This window comes from Channa argus, chromosome 15, assembly GCF_033026475.1.
Source record: "Channa argus isolate prfri chromosome 15, Channa argus male v1.0, whole genome shotgun sequence".
NCBI lineage: Eukaryota > Metazoa > Chordata > Actinopteri > Anabantiformes > Channidae > Channa > Channa argus.
Window position 1 is genome coordinate 23,550,797 of NC_090211.1, and position 24,791 is coordinate 23,575,587.

The 24,791-nt window shown below is 39.6% G+C and overlaps 1 protein-coding gene across 5 annotated transcripts in view; it reads right to left on the reverse strand.

The window, feature by feature from the left end:
* Positions 1 to 3,056: 3,056 nt before the first annotated feature.
* The window catches only part of LOC137099836 (rho GTPase-activating protein 27-like), a 29,963-nt gene continuing 8,228 nt past the window's right edge, over positions 3,057 to 24,791 (reverse strand). The window contains exons 3-22 of one of the 5 annotated variants that reach the window (XM_067477147.1): positions 22,102 to 23,309; positions 13,079 to 13,294; positions 11,512 to 11,625; positions 10,926 to 11,051; positions 10,693 to 10,761; positions 10,545 to 10,607; positions 10,193 to 10,270; positions 9,976 to 10,056; positions 9,798 to 9,863; positions 7,985 to 8,052; positions 7,793 to 7,880; positions 7,051 to 7,152; positions 6,717 to 6,815; positions 6,500 to 6,572; positions 5,777 to 5,896; positions 5,467 to 5,565; positions 5,274 to 5,351; positions 4,826 to 4,960; positions 4,636 to 4,741; positions 3,057 to 4,527 (exon numbers count right to left, since the gene is read on the reverse strand). In XM_067477147.1, coding sequence (XP_067333248.1) covers positions 4,350 to 4,527; positions 4,636 to 4,741; positions 4,826 to 4,960; positions 5,274 to 5,351; positions 5,467 to 5,565; positions 5,777 to 5,896; positions 6,500 to 6,572; positions 6,717 to 6,815; positions 7,051 to 7,152; positions 7,793 to 7,880; positions 7,985 to 8,052; positions 9,798 to 9,863; positions 9,976 to 10,056; positions 10,193 to 10,270; positions 10,545 to 10,607; positions 10,693 to 10,761; positions 10,926 to 11,051; positions 11,512 to 11,625; positions 13,079 to 13,294; positions 22,102 to 23,309 — 3,167 coding nt within the window. In that variant the 3' untranslated portion in view covers positions 3,057 to 4,349. Of the gene's footprint in view, positions 4,528 to 4,635; positions 4,742 to 4,825; positions 4,961 to 5,273; positions 5,352 to 5,466; positions 5,566 to 5,776; positions 5,897 to 6,499; positions 6,573 to 6,716; positions 6,816 to 7,050; positions 7,153 to 7,792; positions 7,881 to 7,984; positions 8,053 to 9,797; positions 9,864 to 9,975; positions 10,057 to 10,192; positions 10,271 to 10,544; positions 10,611 to 10,692; positions 10,762 to 10,925; positions 11,052 to 11,511; positions 11,626 to 13,078; positions 13,295 to 22,101; positions 23,310 to 24,791 lie in introns of all 5 variants that reach the window. The other 4 variants (XM_067477146.1, XM_067477150.1, XM_067477149.1 and 1 more) reach the window with 4 other exon arrangements.

Genomic DNA, 24,791 nt, shown 5'->3' on the forward strand with positions numbered 1-24,791 from the left:
ATGTTTTGCAAAAGCAGGTGCTTGTGTAATACAAGCGTATGTTACGACTAAGTATTAATTCTTGTGCGAAGAAATCACTTATTTAAGTAAAAATAACAGCTACAATTAATCAGTAAACAATCCTTCGGTAGAAACCCAAGAGTGCAGAAACAGGAAGTGACGCGATACGCTTACCGCACGAGCAGCCGAAGTATCCTGCCACTGCTTTCACCATCTTCTCTTGTGTTACACTCTTCGCTCCTCTTTGGGTGCCAATCTTGCACATCTAATGTCTCACCCAACACCTCTTGTTGCCCTTATGCGACAGCCCCTCTCTCTCCATCTGCCTCTCTTTCAATCACGTTACCTGTCAGTAGCTCTTTGAACCTTCAGACCTGCCTATTAAGAACCAGTCTTTAATTTACCACAGGTGATCGGCAATATGGAGCAGAAAATGAAGTTAGCTAAAAGCACAAAATATACAAAACAAGTCAAAAAAAAAAAAAAACTGATGCAAAAGAAGAAACAACATGAAGAGAAATTACTTATGACACATAATTATTTTGTCAGTGCCTTGTGCCTTGAGATGACTTTGTTGTGAATTGGCGCTATATAAATAAAGTTGAATTGAAATTGCAGTAACCCATTCCCCTTAATCTGCTACAACAGTAAGATAAGTCACACCATGCCTCTGTGAGCTGTGACTCTGTGGACTTTTTAGTGAAAAGAGTGAATATATTTGTACTGTGATGTTAGAACTAGTGAACATCTGTCAGTAATGTTGCCAAATCTTCTATTCAGACTTTTTTTTTGTCCTTTTGGCTTATCCCGTGAGTTCAGGGTCATCACAACGGATCATTGTCTGAATGTTGATTTGGCACAGTTTTTACACCGGATGCCCTTCCTGACGCTTCCCCATACTTCTACCGGGCTTGGACCGGCACTGCGCAGGTGAATGGGCTGTTGGGGGTTCAGTGTGTTGCCCAGAGACATTGGACACCTTTACCAGCTGAGCTACATCCGCCTATTCAGGACTCAGACTATTTTGGTTTATTATAGCTGATGATTAGTGATTAGTGTCAGAAGCAAAAAAAACAAAATAAACAGTAATTCAGCAGCATTCTGTTGAGATTTTTTCCAAGTAAAACTAAGCAGCAGACAGACCGGGCCATACTGTTACACTTTCTAGAGTATGTTTAATTTTGGTAGGACCCAAAAGAGGAGACGGCGAGGGAAGGCATATATTTAATAAAGTATAGTTAATTAAGTATAGTTAATGAAGGTTTATTAAAAGAAAGGCAAACAACAGAAAATCAGGTAACAAAAGACAAAACCTAAACACTGAAATAAAGAAAGCAAACCTCAGACCAAACATAAGTGGGAAAGTCCACACACAAGGATCAGGTATGGCATGAAAGGGAAATGTCCAAAAGCATAGAATCAGCACAACTATGTTCTAATAGGAGGAAGGAGAGAAAATCTGGCAGCAAATGGTGGGGAGAGCTGGGTATAAATACAAGAGGGCAAGCTAAAGAAACTAACAGGGAAGTGGTGCAGAGGGTTAACAAAATAAAAGCCAGGAGTAGGAAGTAAAACTAAACAAAACTGAAGTCCAAATGTGGGGACTGTGACACACAACAGGCACAAAGGCAAAATGATGTCATAATGCCACGCAATACGGATCAAACAGGGGCAAGCAAAGCGAGCGTGGAGGAATCACATTTAAAACAAACAAGCAAATGAAGAGGGAGCTGCAAAGACACTGATGAACAGCAGTGAATAATTGGGCAAGGAAAGTTGGCACATATACTGTCTATACACTGTCTTTGATGACTTGATGGAGGGCAGGTGAGTGGGGGGGGGGGATTTGGAGAGGAAATAGAGAAAGAACCTGCTGTAGATGGCAGGGGTTAAGTGAGTGTGGGAAGCAAGAAACACAATAGGGAGGAAGTAACAAAGTACAGGGTGTCATGATCCGACACTCGTTCACCTCCTGCCCTGGACTTTTATTTTGTACCTCCTTTTCTCCACTTCCTGTCCTAAGTTTATGTCTCCAGCTTCACCAGTCATCACCGCTTACGATTGCTTTCATCTGCTCCTCTGCCCTTTTAAAGCCACCTCTCCCCATGGTTCGCTATTGGATCATTGTCTTTATTACCTGTGCAACACCCCGTCTCGGTTCATCGTTGTTATACATGCCTTCTAGTCTGTCTTGTAGTTTTCCCTGGCTCATGGTTTTTGGACTCCTGTCTTTTGCTTGTATGAACTTCTGTTATCTGCTTTTGGTCTGAGGTTTGATTATGTTTTTGTCTTTAATCAGATCTCAACTTTTGTGTTTAATACTAGCCCTAGTCTGCATTTGCCCTCTGTGTTTTTGGAGAGAATTTTAGTTTCATAGCCACGTTCATAGCCACAAGTTTGCTGGTTTTGTGCTTAGTTTGTGCTTTTTACTTTCACTGTTATTCAGCCTAGCCTCTGTTCGGATTTGTTATTCTTCCCCTACTTCCTTAGAATGTTCCTTAGAATGTGTTTGCTCACTCCACGCTCAAATGTCGGATTTGTCTTCTTTTTCGTGTGTTTTTTGTTTTTTCTGCAGTTCACAAATGCCATGCACTGCCATGCACTCGTGGAAAGCCTTCCCAGAAGAGTTAAAGCTGTTATAGCTGCAAAGGGTGGGCCGACGTCATATTAAACCCTATGGATTAAGAATGGGATGTCACTAAAGTTCATATGGGTCTAAAGGCAGGTGAGCGAATACTTTTGGCAATATAGTGTATGTAAATGCACAATCAAAGAAGCTGCACAAACCAGTGCACTATAAGTGTCAGTCCCAAGCATGGATAAATGGGTAGGGTTGCATCAGTAAGGGCATTACCAAGGAGCATCAACTGTCTTGTTAATCAGTAGGGACCAGTGAATGTAATTTTTTATGTTTTGGAAATTTATCCAGAAGTTTACAGTATTTATTAAAATTGGCTTTCAGTTTCTAATTCTAGATGCTTAGTTTCTATATTATACTTGACAAATACCACTAAACTCTGTCATTTCTATTCCTCTTAAAAGTCAGTGAAATACCCTCTTATGTACAGACTTTATTCGGTTATCTTCTAAGTTAGTTTTGTTCTGTATCTGTACTACATATAAACACAAAATTATAAAAACATAGAGAATTGTACAGAACATAATTTCTACAACTCATCATTAATAGCACACAACAGAAGAAAAAAAATTGCACTCCAGATACAGTAGGAGGACTCCCTCAGGGTGATGTCCTGGGCAATCTGAACATTCCAATAAAAGCTATTTGGATTTACATAAAAACAATATTTAAATACAATAAGTAATAAATCCCTGTTCTCTAATAAGATGACAGTTTAACCTCTGTGGGTTCAGTATGGGGAGAGATTCAGGAAGTATTTAGCTTAGCTTAGCACAAAGACAGGAACCAAAATGTTAATTACTCCTCCTCTCCAACATGATCATCTTCATCGTTTGACAGAGTGAATCTCTTTTGTGATAAACTTGGACACATGGCCCATTATCATCATACTGTACACAATGTGATGCCATCATCATGTTTAAATAAAGTCAAAATAAAGGTTTTGATCCAGTGGTTACTATGATAAAGGTTTTGTTCATTTACAGAGCAAGAAGTACAGCAAATACTTAGTCTCAATACTAAGTATTTGCTCTACTTAAGTATGTAAGTAGAGCAAATACTTAGTATTGAGACTAAGTATTTGCTCTACTTACATACTTATACTTGTACTTATTTGGACTTTATTTAAACATGATACTGACTTAGAATTTACTTTTCTGTGCAAATCTTTCTTTGTGTCAATGAATGCAATACATACATTTTTAATTCATACAGGATGAATTAGGAGTTATATCTGTTCATGTCCCAGTAAAAATGAATCTCTGATGTTATCAGTAGAATAAGAAGGCTGAAAGAGATAACATTGATACGAAGAAGGAACATCAGACATTTGCTCATCTTTTTAAAAGTGATAAATGCATTGGCAATGCAATCTGTGGTCTTCCTATGGAAAGTGTGCAATTCTTTTCTGGGGTGAAATGTTGAGGTCCTCTTTAGAAGTGACTTATGTTAACAAGTTCCTGAGAGACACTGAAACACTAAAATACCAAAATACTTGGACTTATACCATATGGAGAGTAATTCTCTTGTCACAGTTTTCAAAATCAGTCCACATTGTTATACATTATTCCATTTAGGTTCCACTGAATTAAGACACGGTGGCTAGAAAAATTCATCATGTAACCAACCCCCTGTTGACCTGTGTCTGAGGAGGCAGTGATGTTCTACAAAAGTAATGTTCGAATTAGCTCTGGGAGGTTGTGGATGGTTCCTATGTTTGAGAAAAAACAGTCTGAAATTCTTTAAGCATGAGCTCCACTATCTGGCTCTGGAATACCATGTGGATAGTCATGTCAGATGACTCCGTCTCAGGACGAAGCAACGTAGGTCCAAACACGATAGCAATGCTCTGAACCGACATCCTGTTGTGGTCCTTGTGCTCGATTACCCTGCAGGGTGGAACAAGGGTGGCAGATGGCCTATCAGCTTATTGTTTGAGTTAGGTTAATGAATTTCAGGTTGTCTGGACCCTAGTCCAGGCTATGAGAAGAACTCACCTGCGCAGGTGTTTGAAAAGCAGCTCCATGGTGTCGTGGTTCGGCAGAGGCAGAGAGCGGACCAGGTCCTTCATGTAGGAGACTCTCAGGTTATAGTCTTGGACTTCTGCATGGAAAAGAAAGGAGATATATTGATATACATGATGTGTCAGATAATGTAGTTTTTGTTTGACATGGGCTGTGTACTTACGGATGGCAGCAATGAACTTGTCAAAGCAACTGAAGGGAAACAAAGGTTCTGGAAGTTCACGGAGGAAAAGCTTCAAGGCTCCAGTGATTACATGGATCTCTTCCCACTGTCCATCCTCTAGGTCCAGTGGCTCCTCTACAATGATGAACAAGGGAGAAGAGAAAAACAATGAAAAAGCCCTAAACACAGGCTGATGTGTAGGACAGATCTCTCAGGAACTACTCAGTGTCCTCAGCATTAAAAGGGATAGTGATAGACTGGTGACTTACTTATAACCAGCTTCTTTTTTTTTATACAGACCAATACTGTATTGGTCTTTCGCAGTATTGCTGCGAGTGTCTAGAAAGATGCTGCTACAAATGTCAAGTCCGGTATTGATGAATGAATTGATGAAGTTCTCAGGGAGGCAGACACCAAAACTAAAGGGAAACAACTAAAGGCTCTTTACCGCGATCAACTTTGTATCGTAGTTTCTGGATAACAGCCAGATTTCCGCTCACTCTGTAGATGCCATCAATATCCAGACCTGAACAAACACACAAACACAGACACATATTAAACAAACACAAGTCTTGTATTTGTGTGTACTAGTGTGTATTTGTATGAAATGTATGTGTTTACGTGTGTTTACGTGTGTTTACCTCTCCTCTCCACTGATCTGATGCACTTCTCCACAAATCTGGGAACGATAGTGTTTTCCCTGTGACACAGTGTGTCCAGGTGACAGCCGAAGACATTATCTGGATTAAAGACATGGAGTGTCATGGTGCATACCATTATTCACACAATATCCATTGTGCTATAACATACACCACTGTTGCATCCACCATAGAACTTAGGGATTTATTTACACATATTGAAAGACCTCATTGTCACTCTACAAATCAACTCACTATTCAGCATAGCTTTGTCTCTGATGACAGCAGTCACAGGCTGATGTCAGATTTTTACCTCTGATGTATCCTTTGTCTTTAACGTTCTGCAGCGTTGGTCTCCGCTGGAGGAACCGACGCAGTTTGGTTCGGACTTGCCTCTGCTCAGACTCAGCTGTACTTGATGAATTAGGGGTTGCTAAAACCAGAGATTTGAGGTTAGAAAAAGCATTTTTACAGACTTATTTAGATATATATTTCAATATAATTCTTTTGTGCAGGTGTTTTGATTTGATTAGTCCTGCAGATTTGAAAAATCTAAGAAATCTAAGAAAATGCTTAACAAAAATTTACTTTAAAAAGTAAGCTACAGTTGATGAAGAAAAAAAAGCATTTTCTTAAGTTATATAAAGTTATTTTCTTGTCCAGTCCAAAGTTAGAAATTATTGGGATAATGGGTGTTTGAGGCTGTTAAATAAAAACTCTTCTACAACAATGTCGCCAAAGATCAAAATTATTCATCTTTTGGGTACTTCCTGAATAGTTTGTGTAAACGGCTAAAATCTCCATCAGGTAGTATGTATTAAAATGAAGTGCAACATTTAGATTCATATTTGGTATGTTTGTCGTCTATAGAGAACCTCAGGTACTATCCAAATGTATTTAAAAAGCAAATGGTGTGTAAACTACAAGACAACATCACTCTCTGACTGCTTATTGTGGAAAATTCTGTGTTAATCAGGAAATGGAGCGTGAGCAAAGGAACAGGGAGTAACTGTCAGTGGTCCTTTTAATGACTTACGTATTCTCTTCCTATCTTTGCCTTCTTTTTCTGAAGCATCTTCATCCTCATCCTCTGTCAGATGCTCATGTTCCTGAAAAAATTCAACCAAATGAAACAACTTATTATAGTAGCTCTTCTGCCTTTGGTTGTCGTATTAATATGGTTTCTTTTTTGGCTTTCTGGCTACAGCATGCTGGGGTAATCGATCTAGAACTGCTGTGTTCATGGTTGTTACCAGCTTCTTGATTGCATCCTGGATGACTCTGAGCCAGTCACAGATGACGCTCTCGGTGTCATACTGCATCAAGTATTCGCAGCCCTGGCGAGTCTTAAGCTGAACACACAAAAAAACACAAAAAGCAAGTTTTACAGTAACCTCGGTTACCAATCCAAACAGTCAGAAAAATTCAGTTTCACCACAGAGATGGTATGAACAGCTTAGGGTTATGTCAGGTGGAGTGCTAATGGGGGGGGGAAAGCACGGGCTCCTGGTGCCAAAACTCACAGAGCAGCAACAGGAATCATGACATAAACAGACTTTAACCAAGATAACATAGCTGATGGTGTACCTCAAGAACGTTCTTCTTGGAGGACTTGTCTTTGAAGGCCCAGCAGACTGATGCTCCTTTTAGTTCCACAGTGTACTCTGGAACAATCTGTGAGGATTTCATCTGAGGAAGAGGGAGCCAATATCGTCATCATCATCATCATCATCCCTGTTCACGTGTGAGTGAAAGATGAAGTAAAATCTTGGTTTGCTTTTATAAATAGTATTTATTTGTTCACTAAAATGACATTAACTAATTAATTACATTAAGGTTTGGAAAAGAGCCATATTTTAATTTCTAGTTAGTCTTTTTTTTTCACCAGTCACAGTGTCCTAGCAGCTTAAATTAACCTAATTTATTAATCTGCTGTGCTGCTTTAGCTTGGTTGAAGTTCACAATAAACCTTTTTAAAATATATCTGGGCTCCTGACAGCTGGTTTGTACCAGTAGAATTTTTTTTTTACTGAAAGTATGTTTGTTTTTTGTTTTTTTTGGTAATGTCTAAACAATATTAAGGCTGTATTTTATGGAAATATTAACACCCAACATTAATCTAAATGTTTTTCCCCAGTGCAGCAGAAAACAAAACTAAAACAAAAATGTTCATATATTTATTCTTAAGCCTTAAGTTTGTGTTGACATCTATAGATAGTTTTGACAACTTCTGAAATACCCACAAAGCTTTACTGGCTGTACAGCCTGAACATCCTCTATTTTCTTAAAACCCAAAAATTCCTGTTTAGTCTGTGTTACTGGTTCTTACAGCATTCCCAGTTGGAGCAGATCTGGGATCTTTGTGGAAGGTGAGGATTCCACCATGGAGGACAGTCCAGGACTGACCCCAATTCTTCCTGTCCAATAAAAACAAAATAAACTGAAAGCTGCACAGCTGAAAACAAACTGAAGATTTTAGAGAAACTGGGGCTAAATGAGAGTTAAATTGATCAGCTCTCACCTGATCTTTTTGCCATGATCAGCTACTTTGGTCTTGTTGATGATTCCTGCTTTCTCCAGCAGATGGCTCTGTTGACACACAGACAGGAAGAACAGACAGGTGAGTCCTCAGGTTTCCTAAAACTTGTAGGTCGGCTTTGAAATGTGACTCCTAAGTAAACATGGGCGTGGCGTGGCGTGGCGTGGTGTGTGTGTGTGTGTGTGTGTGTGTGTGTGTATGTCTGTGGTGGCCCTGCAGGCTCTGGGTGAACCTGAAGAATGAACACAAGATCCCCCTGTAAACAGAAATATTTCACTTCTCTTCATGCTTTGTGATGTCACCCCACAACATTTAACAACTTTACTAAAACAACGTGACACTCCTGTAGCATTGTATCTATTACCAATAAAATCTTTTTTTAGTGACTTTTAGAATGTATTTAATGTGTGATAAAACATTTCCTGTCATTTGCAGAATGATTGCTATTTAATTAACTTTTGGACTAGAACTAGAACCTCACTAAGGACAACATGAACCTCTCAGGACTAAGATTAATCCACAAATATTCACTAAAGGACTCCATTGATGCCCAGAACCCATTCAGGATCCCCTGATAATTCCCAGGTATAGCATTAAAATCTACTGAAAAACCCCTACATTTTCAGTTCTTACTGGGAATTCATACTGAACGAGGCACATAAGCACTACAGACCCAGCAACCCAGTTAATTCACACTGACTTTAATCAGTGTTCAGTGTCTGTCAGCAGGACAAAGGTAAGCAGCCATAGTAATGTTTTTATATATAATTAATTGGTAGATTATAATTGATTTTTTCCTGTCTGCTGTTGGATAGCACCTTCATACAGACATCTGAAACCTCCTCAAGGAACTCACAAATCCCTAAACTACATATCCTCCTCACTAAGATTGTTAACACAGACCTGTAAGATCCAGAAATCCCTAACACAATATAATATTTTAAAGGGGTTCTAAAATTTTATCACAAACTGTATATATCATGTCAAGGGTCCTGAAAAGACGTAGGAACTTCTGGTCTGTTGGAGGATCTGTGAGCCCATGTGTTGGACTTATTCTGTAGCAATAGACTGTCTTCTACCATATTTTTAAACTGAGAGAAAAGTAGCAGTTTGCAGCCATGCTACAGAACCTGTGAAGCGGTACAAATGTGCATAGTGGAGCTTTGGTCCAAAACCAACAAACCTTTAAATATGATAGTGATTGTGAAATGTCTTATTGCTCATAGTGCAAGGGGAAAAGTCAGAGGACAATCAAAGTGAACGTGTTTGTACAGATTTTCATGTCAATCTGCCAAGCAGTGTTTCTGTGGTGGAAGACTTCAGAACCAGCATAGTGAAAATCACCCCAAAAATCTGATCTGAGAGCAACCAAAACAGTTTCAGAGGAGAAACAATAGAGCAGTTAGTTCCACAGCATCTGAGAACCCAGATTAGGAGTGTTAGTAGAAAAAACACTGGGCAACCTCCTGTCAGCACCCCCTGCACTGTTCAGGATATTTAAAGTTAATATACAGACACTATTACAGAAATCAGTCTCCAAATCTTGGATGGAATTGGTCAGGAAAATCCTCAAACATCCTGATGAGACAAACGCTATAACAATGAGGAAACAGCAGGCGGCGCCGTCCATCTGAGCTACACAAGAAATTCAATGTTGCAGAAATTGAATAAAAAGTTAGTTTGATTCTTTGTTAGTAAAACTTCTGCTTTAACATGTTTCTGTAGCAACCACAGATTTTAGGCCACTCAGTCAACACCAAGCAACTTAAGCAATCAATTAGGGCCCAGGACCTACATGAAGCTGGTGGGAGCCTGTGCTCCGATTGGACAGGTTCCTCTTCAGCTTGTGCCTATCAGCGAGCTTAATGAAGGAAAACAGGGTGACATCTCAAGGTGTTGAAGGAATGAATGATGGGAAGGACAATGAGATGGTGATCTGAGTGAAGCAGTGAAAAAGGTGAGCAAGTGTCTACCTGGGGACTGTCAGGAGAGTGTCTTCTGTTGGTCACCTCAGTGAGGTCAGAGATGTTCCTCCTGTGGCTGACAGCAAACACCTGGACCACACAAATAGGGGATTTTTAAATCCAGCATTCTCAAACAACCTTTCTGTGGAACCTGGAAGAGGATGTTTTATCTTTTTTATATTGTTCAAGTTTTTTTCCACACACAAACTGTGGCTGATTGACTCACATCTTCGGCCATACTGTGTCTCCAGTTCTTAACTTCAGAAACTCCATTTCCCATTAACCTTTGGGGCAAATTCAGAACCTAGAACAGGTATAAAGGTAAAGGTTTATTTTTTTTTCAGAGACAAATAGAATTATTATAGAAGAAGAACTCAAAGACAATGCTTTAAAAAAACTTTTCCAGGTCTTAACTTTCCACTGGCAGAAACCCAAACATTTGGAGTCATTGCTTAAATATCTGCAGTGAAGAACGACCAACAAAACTAGAAGAGACATTCAGCAGAAAGTGTCCAGTTGTCTTGAGAACTAGCAACAAGTACCAAGACTGAAATTAAACTGGTGTGTTGACAGATTACCTCCTGTAGCTTTCTGTTGCCGTCTTTCAGGTCCAGCCGAGCTCTGGGAATTTGCCCCACATGCTGCTGCACCAGAACCAAATCCAGGTCAGTCTATGAAAATCAGTATTCATGTGTAAAAGATGTGAATTGAGTTTGAATTGTGTACCGCTGTGAATGAAGCATTGTTGTTGCCATTGGGTCCATCTACAGGATAATCCTCCTCTGGCAGTGGCGGCTTGAGGGAGTAAATAAAGGATAAGAAAAGACAGAAAATAATTGTTTAATTAAGCAAATTAAACATTAAACACATACTTGTGAATTTGATCCTGATGCTTTGGTTTTTTTATGACATCACTGATCTCGAGTCAGGTTTAATCCAGACTAAGTTCGGGATATTACCGGGCTATTGTCCTGCTTCGTGTTGGCTGAGGGGGAGTCTGGGGGAGCCCAGAATGTGGCTCTTGTGGTTGGGTTGTAATAGTAAAATCTGCCTGACACTTCATCAACCAGCTGCTCCCAGGAACCCTGACAAGGAAGTGAGATCAAGCTGATGCTCTGGATGCTCACATTAAACATTAAACTTCCCAACAGCTGATAACTATTAATCAAGCCAATGAGATTGTTTTATTTGACAGTTAACCCTCAATAAACAGGAAGATAATAAGTGCGGGATTGTATTGTTCTATACAGATGAAATGATTGTGATTCACTCCAGTTTTTTTACATACCAGTTTTTTTTCAGTTGTATCATCTTTTTCTTAACATTGTGCTCTACATTATATTTTATGCCTCATGCTAAACCCTGGACCTAGAGGAACAACACTTCAGTCCACCAGATGTCTGTGTATATTGTGGAATGAATAAAGCTTCTTGAATCTTGAATTTTTCATCACAGGGCTGCAGTTACTTTAGTCAAACCGCCCAGCAAAACAAGAAATCAATCTCAGATTTAAATACGGGCACCTGTGTTTGTAGTGATTTGTACCTGAGAAGACGGGTCCATATCTCCAGCAGGGGGGCTGCGGGGGTCAGACCAGGTGGTGTGTTTGGTCACAGGATGGTAATAGAACACTTTCCCACTGTCCTGGTCTGTGTGCACCTAAACAAGGGGAAATGATGGAGTCAGAATCTAGTGAAAGTAAAACAGAGCAGATGGGAAAGTGCCTTCAGGTGCACTCAAATTTATCACATACATGTGATGTTGTTAAATATCTCTTTAGTTTTTAGGTATTTCTCAGATATACTTTGAAAGAGTTCAGGTTTATTTTTGTAAATAATAAAAGAAAAATGTAAATTGATAAATTTGCATTAGATGTGCAGAGAGATGTAGTCATTTTATTTTCACGTCAACCACATTTCGGCAGAATTTCTGTTTATACCTAATTAATTTAGGAATTAACACTCTAACTTTCAGGGTTCCTCATACTGTACTTCAAATATAATAAACATAATAAATTCTCATTTTTCGAGAAGAAAATAAACAGCAGAGATTTAGGACTTCACTTGTGTTGATTGTAGCTACAACGTGAACTTGAATTTCCATAAGAAATGAACAAAACGTCTTTCACACAAAGACACGACAAAGAATGCAAATTTGGAACCCATCTTCGTTATTTCAGTTACAGTATTTCTTCAAGACTCAGGAGGTTTCAGAGTTTTAAATGTTGGAGTCCTGTTACACTACAACAAATCATCCTGCTTTCCTCTGTAACATGATCTTTAACTGTTCACCTGATCTCTGCAGAAACAACCTGATCAGTTACATCTCATTAAACTTTAACAACCTTTTTTTTATGCAAACTGAGGACACGGAACAGAAAACTAAATGTAGATGAAGGAAATGGGAAATCTTAACACCAAAATACTTTTTCTTGGTGAAGTACTTTTACTTATGTACGAAAAGTACATTTGACACTGTGTTCCTAGTACTTGAACTTAAATAAAGAATTTAAAATGGTACTGCTCATGGTGGAGAATTGTTTTAGGCAAGAACTTGTACTGTTTGAGACTTTATGTATTTGTACCACTTCTGATTGACTTTTTTCATAGAACGTTCATTAAACGTCACATTTGTTTGACTAGTTGTGTAATCGTTTGTGTCTTTACTCTTTACCCGCACTTTATTCAGATGCTCAGTTTCTGCTCTTTTTACCTTCTGTAAATTTAGTTTTTCATTCTACAGACCACTTCATTTTCTTTCAGTGTTTCCAAATAAACTACGTCCAGTCTTTACATTTCATCTTATTTCTTTATCCTTTCGTTTTCTGGCTCATTTCTCATTGTCCTCAACCTCATTTCCTTTTACTGTCTGGTTCTTAAACATTTCTTAAATTTCATTCACACTTTTCAGTTTATTTCACGTTTTACATCTTATTTCCCACCTCCCACTTCACCCCCTCTAACTTAACATCTTCCGCTACTTAAAATGTCTTTAAATCTCCTTTGTTTCCCTTCACTTCTTCCATTGCTTTCACTTATTTACTCTCCAGCCCTCAGTGTGAATATAAACACACCTGTGGTCCTGACCAATCAGAGGTCAGAGTTCACCTTACCTGCCATCCATCCAGTGGGCTGAGAGGGGAAGTAGGGCTCATCATGCCAGAGGAGGAGACTGAAGAAGATGGTGTGTGATGTGGTGGTGAGGGGGCATGGTCTGGGGGTGGAGGAGGTGGAGAGACAGGGCTAGAGATGGAAATCTGAGGGACAGTTTTCTTCAGACTGGAGACGTTGGCATAGATTGGAACGTTAGGGCAGAGTGAGCTGTAGTTCTACAGACAGACAGACACAGAGACAGAGAACGAGAGAGAGAGAGAGAGAGAGACGGGAGTAAAATTTAAAGGGACAGACTTCAGTTCACATTTAGGTCCAAAACTTCACTACGTCTGTTCATTCCTGCTGCTGACACTTTAGACAGAGTTTTCCAGTCCTTTAGGTTACATATCTAAATACTGTACAATACTTTACATAATCAGAAACAGTATTAAGACAGTACAGTATACAGTAAAATCCAGGACTTTGTCCAGTATCAGTTAAACAGATGGTGAGTCAGAGGTCAGAGGTCAAACTCAACAATTATTCATCAGGTTGACACGAACCTGAACTCAATTATCTCCTGATGGCAGAGTGCAGATCAGAGGTTATCCTGAACCATTTGCCCTCTTGTCCCTAAAGACCATTATTTCAGCGTTTTACTCCAACGCATTCGTTCAGTGGAGTGTATTTAAAAACAAACTTTAGCACCTGAGACTCAACAAAACTCAGTCTCAGTGAGAGTTGTGATATTAAACCACTGATTCTGTTTTTTATAAAACATACTCTGCAGAAAAAAAACAACAGATTAAACAAGTTGAAGACATGTCGACCTATACATGATGCCCCTAAGTCTAAACAGAGTCAAAGTCCATCAAAAAAGTGTCCAACTGTAATGTGTGCAAGCTGCAGCTCCTCCCCCTTCTTCTGATGGGCAGTCCTGATCCTGGTCTCACACTGACAGTCTCCAACCTCCTCATTAATCTAAAGAATTTCTTAGTCTTTGTTGAATCACATATTAAAGAACTTGTGAAACACCTTCAGAGACAACTAGAATTTCCTCACTGAGTCCTGGAGCATCTTTTGAAATCTACAAGACTACTTAACAAAAACCTGGGACTTTTACTTTGCCTCATGGATCCTTAGTCTTTTATTTCTAGTCAAATACCCTCTAACCTCTTTAGGTCCACTGAAACGTCCTGTGATATGTGTGAATGCTCCTTAGGAGCCACTTAATCTGTCATGTTGGTCCCTAAAACATTTTTACTAAATCATTTCAGTTTCAAAAACTCCAGGATTTCCTCAAACCTGCTTGTGCTCTCTGTGATGGACTCCTGACACTTTTCGTGTTTATTGAATGTAATAGTGTAACAGCAGCCACACGTGTTGGTAATGCTGCATTTTCAATACTGCATTACTGTGTGAGTTTACTGGATTGTGTACTGCTTTCACGCAGTAACAGTAACAAACTGCCCATAAACACACTGAAACATGCTTCAGTCCATCTGAGATAAACATCTCTACTATATGCTATCAACACACATCAGATTTACTTCAAAATACATTAAGTAGCAAAGAGTAAAACTAAAACCAACTACAGAGTCCAGGAAACCACACAGCTGCTGTACGGGGCTCTTCGAAGTTTAAGAATCAAAACAAACCACAACACTGAAGGAATGGCAACAGAGACGTCAAGTTCCATCTTCTCTTTCCTTCACACAGGAAGTCAGAACTTCACCATGAACTGACTCCCAACAGTCAACACATTCTAAACAAATAATAACAAACTACTGAGCACTGTTAGAGGGGTTAAAACCAAATGAGGACACAAATCCAAAGAAATGGGCCTAAAGACAAAACATGTGCATAAACAGCTACAGCTCCTCCTCCTTTTTCTACTTTTTGTTTGCTTGGTCTGATTGGTGCTTTTTTAAAAACCTGCAGAAAATTTTAAATTATAATTAAAGGTGTTTCTGGTTTATTGTCTGGAGCTGTTCAAGTGATGGAGGCAAGTCAATCAGTCCTAGAATAATTCATATTACTATAGCAGTGAGGACATATTGACGAAAACTGCACAGCAGAGTCAAACAGTCACATAAAACACAGGCTGTTTTACTGTTGTGGATTTTGTAATGAACTGTTAATCTGAAAGTGGTTATGTTGTTTTATGCTGCAGAATGAAGAGTGTTTGTGTCTCTGTCTGGGACATGCATGTGTCCTTTGTTGACATGTTGGGGACGTGCACTCTGCTGTCACGATCGTAACTTTTCACTGTGATACAAGTTATAAAGGACAGTTCGATGTGGATTGAAGGTGCTGCACCCCCACCTCTTCCTGCGCTCTGAAGAAAAAGACTGAGCTGTCTGCAGGAGAAAAACTCTGACCAGGTTTATGTTTCTCTGACTAGGAGGATAACAACAGTGAAGACACTAAAACAAGAGACGTGACTTGAAGTGAAAGCTCCACCCCCAAACCACAGGTATTCACAGCATCAAACTAAACCACCAAGTTGTTCTTGGACTATTCTGATTGTGACTCCCTTGTTTCAGTGGTTTTAGTCAGAAGAATGGAGGACAGGACAAGTTAAATCCACATGTAACTTTCGGGTTAAGCAGGACACAGACATTAAATATGTCAACATTTACAGTATAAACTTAATAATATGGAAAATGTTTAATTTATTAAGTTATAAACTATAAATCAAAGAAAAAATCAGGACTGTTTTATCATTGTGATTATTTAATGTTCCTAGTGTGTTTTACTGTGATTTGCCCTGTAATGCGCTTAAATCTGTCACATCGAAATCAGCTTCCGATTATTGTCTGAAACACATTCAGTAATATCACACCAGTGGGTGGATGATCCACAGGTGATGAAAATTTCTGCTGCACCTGAAAGTAGGTTAACCTTTTACTTTAGATTGAAGGATGAGCTTCACGATGTACTTTAATTCATTCAGATTCTGATTCTATTTTCAGAATCTTTGTTCTCTTAGTTCAACCTCTTTAAATGTTTTGAATCCAAATCCTCACTTTCTGGGTCACCAGACGTTGAAAGGTAACCTAACATGTGAGACAGGATCCAATCTCATCTACTAACCAGTCCGACCAGTTTGCTCTCAGACCTCAGGTTCCTGGGGGGGGTGTTTCCTGTCCCATTCTGCAGGTGTCGCTGCAGCACCAACCTCTCACAGTTTCCTGTTTGAACCTGAACACATCCTCCTGGCTGTGGCATCACGACATCCTGCTCACCTCATCCCATCCTGCTGTGATGTCACCACACAGACCCTGATCATCCCCCTCTCTGCCTGACCCCCACTGCAAAACCCTGCTGTTCTGAGTTGGAAAAATTAATATTGAAATGTGTTGGGGGTGTCACATTTCAGAGTGACCTTTTTATTCTATCAGTGTCTTCAGCAAAGTCAGAGGGCAAAAATATGAAAACATGATGATTCAGTAAATATTCAAAAATGCTGTGTAATGGTAAGCAATTACTAATATTTCTTAAAAAGAGGGGACAATTGTAAAATTTAAAAACATTTAAATAAAACCATAGTAAAAATAAACAAATGGAAACAAGTACAATGAAAATAAAATATTAAATACATAAAAAATACAAAACAAATCATGTTAATAACCAAAACACTAAATAAAACAATTATAAATAAAAATAAAGACAAATAAAGACAATATAAAGCTGACTCCAGGATACTGATTTCCTGGAGGTCAGAGGTTCTTTCTGCTCAGATGAGAATAAAAAGAGGAAACAGCTTTTTTTTTTCTTCTCTAAGCTTCCTTTGTGGACGCTGCAGGAAACGACAGGCTGGACGAGGCTTTTTTTGTAAAGAGACCAGGAGCCTGAATCAAATCCCAGAGCCGGCATCAACCACTTAGAATTCAGTCCACAAAAAATAAATATAGCTAATAGTAACAGACATATAGCAGTTATCCATTAGCAATGGCTTCTCTGTCTCCCTCTGTCTCTCCTTCTCTCACTTGCTCGGTGTGTCTCATGTTCAGTTTTTCCTCTGCCTCCTTTAGTGATAATGGTATATATAATAAGTGTAAGGTTTTTGCAGCTTTGGAGGCGAGGCTCACAGAATTGGAAGCACGGCTCAGCTAGTCAGGCCCCGGTAGCTGGTGCGGGCCAACCTAGCGTAGCCCCTGCTAGCTGTCCCCCGGCAGTTCCCGAGCAGCCGGGAAGCCAGTCCGGCTGGGTGACGGTTCGTAAGAGATCTAATGCTAAACAGACGCCCGAGGTTCACCACCAGTCGGTTCAAGTTTCTAATCGATTTTCCCCACTCAGCGACACACCCGCTGAGAAACCAACTCTGGTAATTGGCAGCTCCATAGTCAGAAACGTGAAGTTAGAGACTCCAGCGGCCGTAGTCAAATGTCTTCCTGGGGCCAGAGCGGGCGACGTTGAATCATATTTGAAACTCCTGGCTAAGGATAAACATAAATACAGTAATATTATTATTCACGTGGTAGTTAATGACGCCGCATTACGCAAATCGGAGGTCACTAAAATGAATGTTGAATCGGTGTGTAACTTTGCAAAAACAATGTCGGACTCCGTAATTTTCTCTGGTCCCCTGCCAAATCTGACCAGTGACGACATGTACAACTGCATGTCGTCATTCAACCGCTGGCTGTCTAGGTGGTGTCCAGCAAACGATGTGGGCTACATAGACAATTGGAAACGTTTTTGGGGAAAACCTAGGCTGATTAGGAGAGATGGCATCCATCCTACTTTAGATGGTGCAGCTTTCTTATCCAGAAATATGGCTGGTTTTATTAAACAACCAAAAGTATGACAATCCAGAGTTGAGCCTAGGATGCAGAGATCCAGTCCTACACGCCTCTCTGCAGTGTCCTTACAACCGTCACCCCCCCACAACTCCCACATACCTATAGAGACTGTGTCTGTTCCTTGACCTAAATTACATAAAGTAAATATGACAACAAGAGGAGTTAATCATAATAACCTAATAAAAGTTAAGACTACTCCTCTTACAGAACAAAACCCCAAAACTACTAAATGTGGATTATTAAATATCAGATCTGTCTCTTCTAAATCTCTGTTAGTAAATGACTTGATAAATGATCATCAATTCGATTTATTTTGTCTCACTGAAACTTGGTTACAACAGGAAGAATATGTCAGTTTAAATGAGTCAACCCCCCTAAGTCATATTAATTATCATGTTCCTAGAAGCACAGGCCGAGGTGGAGGAGTTGCAGCAATCTTCCATTCTAGTTTATCAATAATTCCTAGACCTAAACATAGTTATAACTCATTTGACAGCCTTACTCTTAGCCTTTCACACCCAAACCGGAAAACTCAAAAACCACAATTATTTGTTATCGTGTACTGTCCTCCAGTACCGTACTCAGAGTTTTTGATTGAATTTTCTGATTTTCTAATCTGATTTAGTGCTTAGTACAGATAAAGTTATTATAGTGGGTGACTTTAACATTCATGTAGATGCTGAAAGTAACTGTCTGAGCACTGCGTTTAATTCATTATTAGATTCAATTGGTTTTTCCCAAAATGTAAATAAACACACTCACTGTTTTAGTCACACGTTAGACCTTGTCCTTACGTATGGAATTGAAGCGGATAATTTAACCATATTTCCTCACAAGTCTCCTCTGTCTGACCATTTTTTAGTAACATTTAAATTTACAATAACAGACTATACAGCAGTTAGGGAAAAATTCCACTATATCAGATGCTTAAGTGAAAAAGCTGTCAACAAATTTAAAGAAATTATTTCTTCATCATTTGCTTCACCATATGTTAATACAATGGAAAGTAGTCTCCTTAATGTTACTCCTGCACAAGTAGATTATCTTGTTGACAATTCTGCAGCCTCACTACGTACAATACTCGATAGTGTTGCACCACTGAAAAAGAAGGCAGTAAAGCAGCAGAGGCGATCTCTATGGTATAGTTCACAAACGCAACTTAAAACAGGAAACACGAATGTTGGAAAGGAAGTGGCATTCCAGAAAGTTAGAAGAATCTCATTTAGCCTGGAAAAATAGTTTAAAAATGTACAAAAAAGCTCTCAGTGATGCCAGAACAGCATATTATTCATCATTAATAGAAGAAAACAAGAACAACCCCCGGTTTCTGTTCAGCACTGTAGCCAGGCTGACTAAGAGCCATAGTTCTGTTGAGCCTACTATTCCCTTAACTTTGAGCAGCAATGACTTCGTGACCTTCTTTATGAATAAAATTGTAACTATTAGAGAAAGAATTCACCAAATCCTCCCCCCAAAAATTACATATAGATCTTCATGTACAGCAGTGCTAGAGTCATCGATAAGGCCCCAATCCCTGTTAGACTGTGTTTTACCCATAGATCTCTCTGAGCTAACTTCAATTATTACCTCATCTAAACCAACAACCTGTCTGCTAGACCCTATTCCAACTAAGCTGCTCAAGGAAGCTTTACCCTTAATAGATACATTCATATTAGATATCATCAATATATCTTTAGAAACAGGCTATGTACCACAGGCCTATAAGGTAGCTGTAATTAAACCACTACTTAAAAACCCTGTCTTGACCCAGGTGTTTTAGCCAATTACAGACCAATATCTAATCTCCCCTTTATTTCTAAAATAATTGAAAAAGTAGTCGCAAAACAATTATGTGATCACCTTCATAGGAATAATTTGTATGAAGACTTTCAGTCAGGATTTAGAGTTCAGCATAGTACAGAAACAGCACTGGTAAAAGTCACCAACGATCTTCTCATGGCCTCAGATAATGGGCTCATCTCTATACTTGTTCTGTTAGATCTTAGTGCAGCATTTGATACCATTGATCATAACATTTTATTACAGAGACTGGAACATGAAATTGGGATTAAAGGAACTGCACTACGTTGGTTTAAATCTTATCTGTCTGATAGATTTCAATTTGTTCATGTTAATGATGAATCCTCCATGCACACAAAGGTTAGCTATGGAGTTCCACAAGGCTCTGTGTTAGGACCAATGCTTTTTACTTTATATATGTCTCCTTTAGGCAACATTATTAGAAAACACTCCATAAATTTCCACTGTTATGCTGATGATACCCAGCTATATTTATCTATGGAACCGGATGAAAATAATCAGTTAATAAAGCTTCAAGCAAAACAATTATATGACCACCTTCATAGGAATAATTTGTATGAAGACTTTCAATCAGGATTTACAGTTCATCATAGTACAGAAACAACACTGGTAAAAGTCACCAACGATCTTCTCATGGCCTCAGATAATGGGCTCATCTCTACACTTGTTCTGTTAGATCTTAGTGCTGCATTCGATACCATTGATCATAACATTTTATTACAGAGACTAGAACGTGAATTAGGGATTAAAGGAACTGCACAAGGTTGTTTTTAATCTTATCTATCTGATAGATTTCAATTCGTTCATGTTAATGATGCACACAAAGGTTAGCTATGGAGTTCCACAAGGCTCTGTGTTAGGACCAATACTTTTTACTTTATATATGTCTCCTTTAGGCAACATTATTAGAAAACACTCCATAAATTTCCACTGCTATGTTGATGATACCCAGCTATATTTATCTATGGAACCAGATGAAAATAATCAGTTATTAAAGCTTCAAGCATGCCTACAAGACATAAAGGCCTGGACGTCCCACAATTTCTTTACTTTTAAACTCAGACAAAACTGAAGTCATAGTATTTGGGCCCAAAAATCTCAGAGATATGATGTCCTACCATATTGTTAATCTAGGTAGCATAAGTCTGGCCTCCAGTACTACTGCAAGGAACCTTGGAGTTATTTTTGATCAGGATCTGTCCTTTAACTCACATATAAAACAAATCTCTAGAACAGCCTTCTTCCACCTACGGAACATTGCCAAAATTAGGAGCATCCTGTCTCAAAGTGATGCCGAAAAACTGGTCCATGCATTTGTTACTTCTAGGTTGGACTACTGTAATTCCCTACTTTTAGGATGCCCCAGCAACTCCCTAAAGAGCCTGCAATTAATCCAAAATGCTGCAGCAAGAGTGCTGACTGGAACTAGCAAGAGAGATCATATTTCACCTTCACTAACTTCTATCCATTGGCTTCCCAATAAATTTATAATAGAATTTAAAACCCTGCTTCTTACATATAAAGCTCTGAATGGTCAGGCTACATCATATATAGAAGATCTCATAGCACCATATCATCCCAGTAGACCATTTCGCTCTCAGAATACAGGCCTACTTGTGGTTCCCAGAATTTCCAAAGGTAGAATGGGAGGTACAGCCTTTAGCTATCAAGCTCCTCCCTTGTGGAACCAGCTCCCAGTTCAGATTCGGGAAGCAGACACCCTCTCTACTTTTAAGTCTAGGCTTAAAACCTTCCTTTTCAATAAAGCATATAGTTAGTTATAGTTATGCTGCCATAGGCTTAGACTGCTGGGGGACCCACCCGCCGATGCACTGAGCTCCTTTCCTCCTTTTGACCATCTCTCCTCTCCTCTCACCCCATAATTGTCACCACTGTATGTCATTAACTCTGTGTTTTCTCAAGTAGTTGTCTTTGTCCTCCTCTGTTCCCCTCTCGCTGTCCCTTTCTGCAGGTGTCCCCCGGCTTTGAAGCTGTGTGTCTTCCAGCGTGCAGCTACTGGTCCTACCAATTTGCCCGATGTTTTGTTGTTGCTTTTTGTTGCTCTGTTCTTTTCTCTCTCCCCTTTCCACTCACCCCAGCCGGTTGAGGCAGATGGCTGTCAATCCTGAGCCTGGTTCTGCTGGAGATTTCTTCCGTTAAAGGGAGTTTTTCCTCTCCACTGTTGCCTATGGCTTGCTCCAGGGGGAATTGTTGGGTTCTCTTTATACATCTTTATAATCTTGACTTTATTTTGTAAAGTGCCCTGAGATGACTTTGTTGTGAATTGGCTCTATATAAATGAAGTTGAATTGAGCATATATGTATGTTCAAGTAATAATATTTGGGCAACTGTAAAATAAAATAAAATCCTGAGTACAAAAAGGAGAGACTTAGAAAGAACTCAGGTGTCTTACCTGTGTAGAGGGTGGGACGGATGCAGGTGCACGGGCAGGTTCAGGTGCAGTTGTAGGTTCCTGTGGTGTTCCTGCCCTCACTGTTCCTCCAGTAAGAGCCTCTAGGTCCAGGTTCAGGTCCTGAATGGACTCATAGATGTGGTTTGAATCTTCGTCCTTTGGGAATTCCTCCCCATCTTCACTACTCTCATCTATGCTCATCTCCTCTTCCAATACCTCGTCCTCATCCTCCAGCTCTACTGGGGACTTCTGGATGTCATGGCAACTGGCTGATAGCGAGGATTGGTTGTTGAGGTCACTGTTGGAACCAAAAGCTGGGACTGCAGGGACAACAGGTACCACAGGGACAGCAGGGACTGCTGAAAATGGTGGCACAGCTGGAACTGTTGGGACTGCCGGAATTCCTGGGACTGCAGGGACCGTAGGGACTGCTTGAACTGCTGTAAACACAGGAAGGACAGGCACTACTGAGACTGCAGGGACCACAGGCACTTCTGGGACCACTGGGACCACCGGTGTCTCTACTGGGATGGGCTGATTCTGTTGCCGTGGTGTAGTGAGTGTCTCAGAAGGACTGAAAATGTGAACTCGAGGTTTCCCTGAGTCTTTTGTGTTGTCCAGAACCCCTGGAAGATGGAGCTGCTTTTTGCTCAGGCCACCATCAGCTGTGTTGGTAGTCCTGTTGGATGTTACAGGTCCGGTGTCTGCAGGACCAGGAGGAAGTTTGCTGGGATGCCGTTGTGTGTGTGACAAGTCTTGAAAGTCCAGTGGAATGCCAAATGTTGACATGCGGTTCTCCGTCTTGCGGTGACCAGTGGAGGTGTCAGTTCTGAGGCGTATTGTCACCTCGTCCCCTGGTTTGGTCCTGATTCCACTGGGCTCTTCTACAGTCTTTGGAACAGGGACAGGAAAAGGAACAGGAACTGGGACAGGGACTGGGACTTGGACTGGTGCAGTCACTGGAACTAGCATTGGTTCAGCACTGGGTGGATCAACAAAGTCCAGGGGCAAAGGTAAGTCTGTTGGTAGCTCTTTGACGTATTTGGCTGGGATGTAAAAAGGCCGGGAATTGTTGTCACTCCGGACCTGCCACCAGTGGTCATTGGTCTTAGCCAGCAGGACATAGCGCTCATTGGGTTTTATGGACACTAGCATTCCATCCCGACCCTGGTATTGATACTCAAACTCCACCAGGACGAGACCCAGACCTGAAAAACCAGGTCAAAACCAATGGATCAGAGCAAATAATAATCAACAGTGTTGCAGTACAAAATCTAATGTCAACTCTGCTGTTCTTTAAACATTACTCAGTTCCTCCAGAAATTCACAAAGTTAAAAACAATGAATTTGTGATTTTAAAACGTCATAAAAAAAATCACAATGTTTAAGAAAAGCTGCTGTGAAATGAGACGTTTTCTACAGCAACAATCACAAAAAGGTCCCTGATCCCAAAGGAAGAGTTTAATACTGGCTAGTACTCGTTGGCATTTCTCTATTGGTTCTTTGGTATTTCTCTCGCACTTGCAACTCATGTAAACACTTTTCTGATAGGACTTTGCTTTGATGTTTTCTCCTTGACTTAAATTTTGCTGCCTTGTACGTCACTTGTATGTCGCTTTGGATAAAAGCGTCTGCTAAATGACTAAATGTAAATGTAAATGTATCCCTGTTAGCACTACTTATACTAGGTACTACTACTACTACTACCATTTATTATGCTGCTAACAGTACTACTGTTATCCACAATTTAAATGCTAATAATATTACTACTTCAGCTAATGTTAGTGTTACATAAACTGGTATGATGAAAAGTATTACTGCTGCCAATTGTACTGCTGATAGTAGTGCTAGTATTACTGATGCTGCTGTTCTAATTATTTCTTCTACTAATTCTTCTATAATTTACTGGGTGTGATGAAGACTTCTCCTGACATTTAAACACTTAAACACACATTTATGGAGTTTATATCGCGGTTATGACCCAGTTTTTGTTCTTGTAAATATTACATTACATCCCCAGGTTTCAGAAACCTGGATAAACCTGTAAAACGGTTTTGAGCAGCCTAAGGCTAAACACCCTGAGAAAAACTTGATGAATGGTTAGATGTAATCATCTGATCCAGGTTTTTAAATTTCAAACAACCTGTGCAGGTGTGACTTAACACTTGCAAAGTAGGCAGTGAAAACAAGAATTTACCCTTTATGTATTAAAAGTGTTAAATGTCCACGGTGTTGGCCTGTAGAAGACAGGGTGAAAGACACAGCCTTCCAAACACGTCTATGTTTCTTTATGTTTCTTTACTGCACGAAAACATCTACATAAGTACTGTTCTGTGTAGAATTAATGCTGCAGTTGGAGAAAGTGGCTTCATTTTTAATTGCCACAGTTAAATGAAGTTTAATGGTTTCATAAATGTTTAGATGGTTTGTGTCTATAAAATTACTCCTGCACAAACTGCATGAAGTAATCAGTACCTTCAGTAAGACTAGTTACTGTATTATGTATACAGGGATACAAAAAACCAGTTTGGTCTGTGTTCACATATTAAATACTGTGGACAATTCACTTCAGATCCTGTCTTATAAAGCCCTACAAGACAAAATCACTTTGTCGTCATTGCAGTTAAAAAAAGAATCACACAAAAACATGACACAAAAGACAATGAAAGTTTCAGAACAGTTCAAAGCTG